At 55.2% G+C, this 10,661-nt stretch overlaps 1 protein-coding gene across 1 annotated transcript; it reads right to left on the bottom strand.

Moving 5' to 3' along the window:
• Positions 1 to 7,769: 7,769 nt before the first annotated feature.
• Positions 7,770 to 10,199, bottom strand: LOC132074214 (serine/threonine-protein kinase pim-1-like; the record flags this gene model as incomplete). Its single annotated transcript, XM_059473846.1, is given in 6 exon segments — positions 7,770 to 7,876; positions 8,125 to 8,295; positions 8,933 to 9,043; positions 9,046 to 9,298; positions 9,502 to 9,552; positions 9,657 to 10,199. Coding segments are annotated over 6 exon segments (1,236 nt in total), but the record flags the coding sequence as incomplete, so codon positions are not given.
• Positions 10,200 to 10,661: the final 462 nt, after the last annotated feature.

The following is a 10,661-nucleotide window of genomic DNA, read 5'->3' on the forward strand; positions in this document are numbered from 1 at the left end:
GACGGAGCTGGCAGAGGCGGAGAAGCCTCAGAGACCAGTGCCACCCCCACGTCTGAACGAGGCGGAGTCTGAGAGGCCAGCTGTGGCAGCACCGTCCACTCCCATCCCCCCTGCGGGGGAGAAGAGGGGGGAAGAGAGCAGTCCATCTGCGCAGGCTCCGGAGACAGAGTAAAAAAAACTTCTTTGCGTGGCGAAGTTTCAGCCCCCCCCACCGCGAAGCCGGTGGGGTTGGGAAGCCCAAACTCATCCCCCATGGGGCCTTCTCCTGGGGCAGTGGAAACAGAGCCTGCCCATAGCAGTTAGAAATCCATTGAAAAGTAGCTGCTCTTCATTTCAGAACTGGGAAGAGCTTTATAAATGCTGGGTAGATAGAAGGCAAAAGACCTCCCTCCCTCCAGACGAACTGGATAATGGAATTCAGGCATTCCCAGACAAAAACATCCAAAGCGTACAGGACATCAGTAAAGAACCCAAAAAGCTTTGCCCATCGAAAGAACTCATAGAGATCTGTTGCTGACAGAAAAAAAACATCTTCTCTACACCAGTGTTGCCAGAGGGCAATAAGGCTCTCCTCTGAAGGAGTAAAACGAACCTCTTCCTGCAAGGCATGTGTTTGCCATATGAACAGCCACAAGCTACGAAGGGCTGGTTCATCAGGAAGGGAAAAGCAAACAGTACCTTTTGAAAGAGTCCAGCTTGCTCTGGCCAGCTCCACGGGTCTGCTGCTCTTTCCGAACATCTTCCTGAAGGTTTTCCAGAAGAAGGTTCTCTTTGTGGTCAGCCTTGGCTGTGAACTCTGTCCAAATCAGGATCTTCAGTTCTTCAGCTCCTGTCTTGAATCCACTTCTGTGGTCACTTCAAAGCAACCATCAAATGCTACACATACAGGATTTTTACCCAGTGCAGCAATTTTGCTCCTCTGGTCTTATCAAATTAATCTTTGCTCTGACACGAGGGGTCACCAAATATTACAGCGTCCTGAGTGGGTCGCTGGAGGTGAGAGAGAGACGAGAATCTTGTTTCTTGATCAGAAGGCTGGATTTATTGATATATGATATATAATACATTATTACTATACTAAATAGAATAAAGAGAATTTGCAGATCCTTGCTAAGCTAAGAATAGAAAGAAAAAATCTATAACAAAGTTGTGTCCAGGGTCTCTGTCCCCAGCTTGCTCCTGTGATTGGCCTTTAATTATAAACATGGGAACATGAGCCAATCAAGGTGCATCCCATTGCATTTCACAGCAGCTGATAACAATTGTTTACATTCTCTTTCTGGGGCCCTTGCTTCCCAGAAAATGCAGAAATCTGAAAGAAAGTATTTCTGTGAAAAAATGTCTGCGACACTGTTCTTCATTCTTTTTTCTCAATCTCATTCAAATTAGGAACAAGAATTCTGTTGTGCATGGAGCTGGCACCTTTCTAATTCCAGAATAATGCCCCGAGGCCCTTTGCTGTTCAGCTTTACCATGCTGTCTGTGGCTAACAAGGCTTGGGGGGCCCTTTCCACTCTGGCTGGAAGGGGCCGGGTCCCAGTCCCTGAGGGGCAGCCAGGCTCCTGGATGGAATTCCTGTGCAAGTCCCTCAGTGTCACAGCAGCCTTCACAGGGAGCCCCGTGGATCAGAGCATTTTCCACAGGGGCCCTTGGGGCAAACAGGGAGATCTGGTCTGGCAGGATGTGTAAAACAATCTCCTGTCAGATCTACTTGTTCTCACACAGAATCCTTGGCTGCAGGGACACATTCCCATTGTTCCTGCTCAGGTTTCAGGACTCAGAGTTGTCTTTCCTCGGAGCTGCTCCTTCAGCTGCCTTGGGAGGGCCTTTTGGACTCCGGACCCACACTCTGGCTCCATTATTAGGGCTGCTGGATCCAAACCCTTTACCTCCAAAAACGGTGGTGGCTGGAGCTGGATCTCCTTTTTTCACAATCATTCTTAAAATTGCAATATTGATAATTGTGCTACCCTGTCAGGGAGTTGAATAATCCAATCCTGGTCACTATTGCTTAACAGAATTACCGTAATTTCTTCTTGATATTCTGCACCAATTCCTCCTGCTATGACAGGCACACTTTGCAAGGCTAAGCTCCAAAGGCAGCAGTTACCAAAGAAAGTGTCCTGGAGGAATCTGAATTCCTGTTTCAATACTGATAGCTCTCATTTGCTTTGAATTTCTCCTAATGAATTCCAATGCATGAAGGCCCAGCCCTGCAGCCTCTGGGCTGGCCCTGCCAGGGGCCATCACAGCCAGAACAATTTCCCAGGCAGCCCAAGTCTCACTGCCCATGGTTGGATTTGCAAACTGGGGGCAGCCGTGCAGAGCCAGGGGGTTTCCATTTCCCCAGTGGGCCACTGTGAAGGGCATGGAGCACATCTGGGAGATGGGTTCTCCTTGGGCAAAGGTTCCCATCTCCTCATTTTTTCAACTGCTCTTTTAACAACCCCTTCACCCTTTCAACCAATCCTGCAGCCTTTGGATAGTCTGGTACATGAAAAACCCTGCAGGCAAAACCACTGTATTTTTCACAGGAACAGACAAAGCACTCTGCATCACAGTATCAGCAAACCCTGTAAAAATAGCCAATTTCATCCCTTCCCTTTTTCATTGTATACAATCTCACAAAGTTGACCACTGACATTAGGGTCCTGGCCAATCCTGTTCTGTAGGGTATTTAGTGTTACATCCCTGAGCAGCCAAAGATACCAAATTAGTAATGTCAGCACTATTTCATATTACTGCTATTTTTTATGTAGATATTGATATAGACATACCAAAATATAGATACATATTAAAATATATAAATACATAAATATATATATTAATGTCTTATAGTATAAATACATATATAATGATACAATATATCAATATTTCACTTGCACAAATGCATCTGAGCTCAAGATTAAAACCTTCTTCTGTTCTCCATGTGGGAGCATTCCAACAATCATTGTTCCTTCTGAAGGTGCTGTTTCCTATGTACTTTCAACAAATTCATCTTTGCCCAAACCCACAAGGTCTTTTCATTTTCCATTTGCAATTTTTGGATGCATTTGAAGACATCCAGGGGTGCAGCTTCTTTTACCTGACTGCCCCACTGCTCACACAGGGCTCCAACCTCAGTACACTCCAGAGCCAGGGAACTCCAGGGAAGGGCTTTCCAGCTGGGAATTTCTGATGGGACTGATTCGTCACACTGACACTGAACAAGTTACATTTTGTTGGCACCTGGCCAGACTGCGCCAGTTTTGTTTTACCAGTGGGCAAAGTCAGCACCAAAGACACAGACTGCAACTGAAGGAATCAGTGTCATTTCCTGCAGTTCAGAGCAGCAAAGAATCACAAAAGGAGCAGCTCAGCAATGCACCCAATCATCCCCACCAAAGATTGCCTGCAGTGATTAACAAAGATCCAGCAGCATTTACCCTCAGCCTTTACCATCCTGCAGACCCACACAGCAGCTGGGGAAGCTGTCACAGCCAAGGGCTGCAGAGCTACTCCTGGGCACTGGGAACTCCTGCAGGTGCCTCCAGCCCCAGGAGAGGCTCCAACCCCGCTGGGAGAGGGCCCAGCTCTGACAGTGCTGAATGAACAAACTGACAGCACTGCTAGTGTGGCCACATCTGGTTTCATCCTCCTCTTGGGTCCCTCCCAAAGCCTGGCCAGGGCCCCAGGAGGAACCAAGGGAGGTGACTTTGACCATAAAGCCCCAAACAAGGCCAGATGACAGATTTCATGGCCTTGTCTGGGTTCTAAATACACAAAGGTCAATACATGTTTCACCACTGAGTGGCTACATCTATCACAGGGCTGATGACCATGCATACTTCATTAGGGAGCAGATACAAAGACAACCTTTGGTTGGAAGGTTCATCCAGAGGCCACCTTTGGCTCAGGGCCTGCTGTCCAGGCCTCACTCAGGGCTGGTGTCCAGGCCTTGGCACTTCAGGGATGTGTTTTAGTGCTGGGCTTGGCACTGCTGGGTGCCCGGCTGCACTGGATGAGCTCAGAGGGCTTTTCCAACAGAAAGGATTCTGTGATTCTATTATTCTATCCACTGCATTCAGCTGGGGCTATTTTAGCAGCATTACTTTGCTCCAAAAGTTCCCTCTTGCCCAGCTCCTGTGGCCTGAGGCTTCAGCTCCTTCAGCTCCTGGTGCTGAGCTGCTCATGCTGAACGAGACGACCTGGAGAGAAGAACACAGTCCATGCAATTCCCTCTGGGACATGGAGAGGGGAGGCTGTGCAAACAGGAGCATTGTTTGCTGTGGCCTCCTCTCTGCCCTTCACGCCTTTCAGTGCTTTGAACCAGCCAAGAGCTTTCTCCAACAGTGCAATGGAGCAGCTGTTCCTGCTCCCAGGCCTGGCTCTCTCCAGTCTCAGCCCTTGCCTGGTTCTGTCCCTCTTGCTGTGCCCTCTGTTCCCCCAGGGCTCGCTGGCTGCTGCCCAGGACTGTGGCACTGGCACAGATCCAGTGCTCCAGACCCTCCTTTCTATGCCCTTGGAGCTGCCTGGGCACAGCAGCCTTTTCCATCTGGAAGCTCCCCATGCACAGGGAGTGCCCAGCTGCGTTCCCTGCACAGCCGCCAGGAGCCCAGGGCTGCCATCTCCAGTCCCTGCTGGCACTGGGGGCTCCCAGGTGCCTCAGGCTGCTGTGACACCGCTGCACACGGGAGGGAAGAGGGGCAGGGGCTGTGCTCAAAGTCAGCTCCATGTGCTGCTGCTGCTGCTGCTGCTGCTGCTGCTGTGGGGTCATTTGTGCAGCCCTGTCTGTCCAGAGTCAGGGATCAGATCCTGCCAGTCTCTTCCAGCCCTGGCTGCTCAGAGTTTGGGCATTGGAGCCTCAGGTGGCCAAAGGCAGCTGCTCCTGGTGCCTCTGTGTGCCTGTGTTCAGCAGTGCTGCTCCATCAGTCTGTGCCCAGCAACAGGGAAAAGCCTCAGCCCTGCAGGGCCAGGAGCTGCTGGGCTCTGCCTGAGCAGCTCAGCCAGCAGGAAGGGAGCTGCTCCACACGGGAACCAGGAGCAAAGGACATTCCTTTGTTAGGACATGTTTTCTATTGAAAGGAAAAAAAAAAAAAAAAAAAGAAAAAGTAATAAAAAAATATATAAAATGTGAAAGATAAAAACAAAACCCAAGTATGCAGTGAAAAATCTTCTCTAACTTTGAATTAAGAGGTAACTGATCTTTTGAAACAGAACTCAGTTATTTATTTTGTAAAGGTGCTGATGGCATGGATCCATCTTACTGACGTCAGCAGTCTTTATAAAAAGTTTTTGGGGATTGTTTCCAATATTGTTATTTTAAATTGTGGTCGAAGCAAGAGGAAATTGCTTTGTGCCCTTCCAGCTCCAAGCAGGACTAGGAATGAAAGCTCTGTCAAACCCCAAATCCTTTAGAAGATGACCTTCCTTCTCACCCTGCGAATGAGCTGCACATTCCCTTTGAAACTGCCAGGAGTTTCTTAGAGTCACAAAGTCCCACTTACGGCTTTTTGCTTGGGTTTGGAAGTGCAGAGGGGCAATTCTCCATCCACCAGCTCCAGACTGCACTGCCTCAGGAGCATGGCCCACTAGCCAGCTTTGGCCCACTCGTGGCACTTCCAGAGGAGGAAGAAAGTGCAATTGCACAATTCCAGCCAATTAAGAAGGAAGAATGGGACAGACAAAACACCCTGTACAGATCCAGGCATTCAGCTGGGACTGTGGAGAGTTTGGGTCCTTGCCAGCTGGATGTGTGTCGCAGACATTTTTTCACAGAAATCCTTTCTTTCAGATTTCTGTGTCTTCTGGAAGGCAGAGGCCTCAGAAGAGAACATAAACAATTATTATCAGCTGCTGTGGTATGCAACAGGGGCACCTTGATTGGCTCATGTTCCTATGTTTATAATTAAGGGCCAATCACAAAGTGCAAGCTAGAGACAGAGTCCCTGGACACAACTTTGTTATAGATTCTTTTTTCTATTCTTAGCCTAGCAAGCTCTCTGCAAACTTCTCTCTTTATTCTATTTAGTATAGTCATAATGTATTATATATCATAGATCAATAAATCCAACCTTCTGATCTAGAAACAAGATTCACCGTCTCTCTCTCACCAGCAGCGACCCACACAGGACGCTGTAATAGATGTGTGTCCCCAGCTGCAATCTCTGGGCCTGCAGCAGGATCTCACTCACCTGCCAAAGCAGAAAGCTCAGGCGCTGTGCTCGCAACGGGCTCGTCTGATGCAAAGCTGTCAGAGCAATGTGAGGGCAGAGCCAGCCCAGCTGGGCCCAGGGCTGAGCCCAGCAGAGCCCTGGCAGAGCCCAGAGCAGCCTCAGCACCCGCAGAGCCCGGCTGCAAGGAGAGAAAGCAGAAACCGCCCCTCAGCTGAGGGCTCCTGTGCCCTTGTGCCAAGGCCTGCGGTGCCCAGGCCACGCTGACTGTGCCCAGAGCTGTGCCCAGAGCTGCCCATCCCTGCTGCCTTTGGCAGCAGAGCAGGAGGGCAGGACATGTGCCCAGCCTGCAGCCAGCCACGGCACATCCAGCCCTCAGCAGCTGCCCAGAGCAGGATGCTCCTGGGCTCGCTGCCATCTCCCAAAAGCTCTGATCCCACCCTGCCAAGCACACAGGGACCCAACTCACGCCAGCCACGGCTGGAAGAAAAGCTGTTCCCAAACCATGGCCTCAGCCTTCTCCAAGGGCACGGCCCATCCACGCCACAGCTGCTCCCAAGCACTTCCCCATCCACACTGGACCACCTCGAACGCTTTCTCTGGAAAAACAAACAATACATTCTTGAAAAGAGGTTAGATGCAAAAAGGGAAAACAAGAAAAATGGTAAAAACTCCCATCTCTGTCAAGGTCTTCAGAAAGGCCCAACCCTTACATGCCAGGGAAAAACACAGCCATGGGTGAGGGAAACCCACACTTTCTCTCTTCCCCCATGCACTGCCCCCCAAAATTATGGTGACCCCAAAGCAAACAAGGGCAGTGGAGCAGCCCAAACCCTTCCTTGCCTGCACAGCAAAGCAGCTGTGCACAGGTTCTGGAGTCCCACCTCTGCTCCCACCATGGGGGTTGGTTTGTGTCGGGCTGGCTGCCCCAGCCCCAGCCCGGGGCACGGTGGGTGCCGGGGGCTGTTGGCAGGGCCAGGAGCCCACTCCCATTTCCTACCCACTCCAGCCCATCCTCCCAGCCCTGCCAAAAGCAGCTGGGCAGTGACTGAAGAATGAGTTGCATCTGCCCCAGCAAGGGGGGAGCCTTTCGTTCCCCGCCAGGCTGGGCCATGCCCAAACCTGGCAGAATTTCCCCAGGTGGGGACTCATCTGCAAATTTTCTGGGGAGTTTGGCTTTGAAGAAGGTGCCAGAATCAAAGTCCATCACCTTCAGCCTCCAGTGGCCAGGCTGAGGAAGAGCTTGTCATCCTTGATGTCACCCTCGCTGTCTCCAGTAGCAGCAGCAGCAGCAGCATCCCCACTCGGTACAGCTTCTCCAGGGGCTCCTTCTCCTTCCCTGGGGGCAGACCAGGCTCTCAGGGCTCTGCCCAGGGCCCCAGCTGTCAGGGAACCAGGACAAGCAAAACCAGCTGGGATGGCGGCTGCCAGCATTGCTGGGCAGAGCAGCTCAGCTCCAGCACAAGGGCTGCGTGTTCCCATCCCATGAGCCCAGTGCAGTGACACAGGCAGCACAAAAAGCTCTGGGTTCCTTTGTTTCTGACTGTCAAGGAATGTGTGGAGCAGGAACTTACCAGGGCCCTGGATCAAAGTGTGCCTGTGGCTCTCTCCCTTCTTCTATGGCAGAGGAATATCCTGCACCCAAGGATTACAGAACAGGTCTTCCAGTGTGGGTCTGTCCAAGGAGTTCACGGATAAACACCACCTGATCAGATCTTTGCACTCTGGGGAGAGAAAGCAGAAACTGATGGACAGTCAGAGAAGGCTCCTGTCTGCTTTGCCCCACTATTCCCAAGCCCAGGCCATGCTGGATGTGCTCAGAGCTGGGCCTAAACTTTCCCATCAATTCCCTGTTTTGGAGGAGAGCAGGACATGTGCCACCTCCTCAGCAGCTGCCAGAGCGGGATGCCCACGAGCCCGCTGCTGGCTCCCAGCACTGGGATTCCCCCCGTGCCCAGAGATGAGGATCCACCTTGCCTATGTGGCAGCGGGAGCTGGCCCCAGCTGAGGTTCTGGCCCCTCCTGAAAGGGTGCTCCCCGCAGACCATCTGGTGCAGCAGGATGCCCAGGGACCAGACTGTTGCTGCCTCGCCATGGTACCAGCCAAAGTCGTTCCATTCCAGGGGGCTGTAGGACAGTGTTCCTATGGAATACAGACGGAATTCAGCAGGGGGATGCTGCTGCTCCCAGAGCCTGGCCCCAGCATCCCTGGGCCTGCGGCGGCTGCCCCAGTGGCACACAGGGTGACCACTGCCCTCTCGCCAGCACCTGGGACTTGTGCACAAACAGGGTTGGAAAAGAAGCCACTGGTGTTGGAAGAGGGCAGCCCTGGCTAGGCCCGACCATGACATGCAAAGGAAAAACCCATTCCATGCTGGGGAAAAAACCTGCCCTTATGCTCCCTGCCTGCATTGTCCCAAAATATTATGAAGCCAGGCAAACAGGGTGAGTGAAGCAGTCCAAGCTCTTACTCTCCCCTGCACACCAAACCGGCTGGGGCACAAGTTCCCGCCCCCCTCTCTGCTACCCCACCCACGGGGGTTTTGGTTGGGCTGGCTGCCCCAGCCCAGCCCCAGTCCTAGGCAGAGTGGCTGGCAAAGGCTGCCAGCAGGGCTGGAAGATGGCTGCCCACCCAGCCCCGCTCTAAAGCAACTCAGCTGAAGACTCAGTGCCCTGACTGGCAGCAAAAGGGAGAATCCCCGCTGCCACAGCCAGCTTGGGCTGTGAGATGTTGGGCCATGAGATGCCAGCAGCGGGAGCGCAGCCCTGTGTAGGCTCACCTGCAAAGTGAGTGTAGACTGTGTCTTGCAGGTAGGTGCCACAGCCAAAGTCAATTAGTTTGGCCTGGCCGGTGTCCAGGTCAACCAGGATGTTCTCTGGTTTGATGTCCTGTGCAGGACCCCACAGCTGGTGCAGTGCCACACGGCCTCCAGCACGTGGTGGAACAGCTCCTGCGCCACCTCCTCGGGCAGGAACTGCCGTGCCCGAATGAAACACTGCAGGTCCTGACACTGCTCTGGCCGCTCCAGCACCATCACGATGAAGCTGGGGAGCTCGAGCCACTCCAGCAGCTGAACCACACCGGGGAAGCCAGTGGACACCTTGGCCAGCAGCACGATCTCCAGGGGTGCGCTGGTGCCGTCGGGCTGCGGGAGGAGCACGATGCCGTCAGTGGGGCTGATGCCGTGCCGGGGCTCGGGAAGCCCTCAGCCAGCCAGGGATGCTCTGCGCCCTGCGCTGGCCCCACGCCCGCTCTCCCTCGGGGCGTCCTGGCGGCTCCCACCGTGCCGGGCCCCGGCTCATTCCCGGCCGGCAGCCCCGGCTTCTGCCGCTGGCCCCGCTCACTCACCAGCTCTCCCCAGTGCCGGACGCGGTTCCGTGGCACCCTTTTGATGGCCACCTGCAAGCCAAGGGCAGCAGCGGGGTGAGCTTGCCGCCCGCCCTGCGAGCCCCATCCTCCGCCCTCCTCCTCCTCCGGCGCCCGCCGCCGGCCCCGCCGCTCACCGGGGCGCCGTCCGAGAGCCGCGTGGCCGCGAAGACGCTGCCGAAGCCGCCGCGCCCCAGCAGCGAGCCCAGCCGGTACCGCTCCTGCAGGGCCTCCTGCTCCTTCCCTGCGGGCGGGACGCGGCTGTCAGCGCTCGGCCTGGGGCCAGCAACGGCCCCCGAGCGCCCCTCACCCGCCCCGGGCCGGCCATGCCCGGGCGTTCGCTCCTCGGAACGCGGCACGGGAGGCTCGGGGCCGGCGGCCGCGCTGCCGAGCGGCGGAGCTCGGGCCGGGGAAGCCGCAGCGGAGGCGGCGGGAGCGGCCGCCCCGCGTGTGTCCTCCGCGGGCCCCGGGAGGAGCCGGGGCCGGGCTCGGGCCAGGCGGAGCCGAAGGGCGGCGATGCCGCCCCGGCCCCAGGCACTGATGCCCGCCCAGCAGCGCCACCGCCAGTACGGCCAGAGCCGGGCGGAGGCGAGACCGCGGCGGGACGGCCGGGGCCGGGCACGGGGCAGCCCCGCCCGGGGCCGGGGACGAGCCGGGGGCATGGCCCGGCCCGGCAGGGGAGAGGGAGGCGGGGAGAGGAGAGGGACGCCGGGCAAGGGACCCCGAGAAAAGGGCGCCCGACAGCGGGAAAGGGAGAGAGAGAGAAAGAAAGAGAGAAAGAAAAGGAGGAAGACTATTCAAAAGTATCTGTTTTGGTGCTGCCGCCGCTGCTGCTGCCGCCGCTGCCGCCACTGCAACTGAAGCACCGGGGCCATTCGTCCCCGTGTCCGTTCCCCGCTCGCCCCACGAGCCCCACGTTCGAGCCCCGCGCGCCCCGGGGACAGCCCCTCCGTCTGCCCAAACACGGGAACTTTGCAGCCTTGAGCCCAGATGCAGAACCCTGACTCCCGCACACTGGCACAGCGATCCCCTCCCCTGCTGCTGTGCATTGTCCTTGCTGAGGGTCAAACACTGTCGGGGCACCTTCCCTTGGTGTAGGAATCCTACCTGACCCCAGCACTGCACTTACACCTCCACTGTTG

This window comes from Ammospiza nelsoni, chromosome 6 (assembly GCF_027579445.1).
Source record: "Ammospiza nelsoni isolate bAmmNel1 chromosome 6, bAmmNel1.pri, whole genome shotgun sequence".
Taxonomy (NCBI): Eukaryota; Metazoa; Chordata; class Aves; order Passeriformes; family Passerellidae; genus Ammospiza; species Ammospiza nelsoni.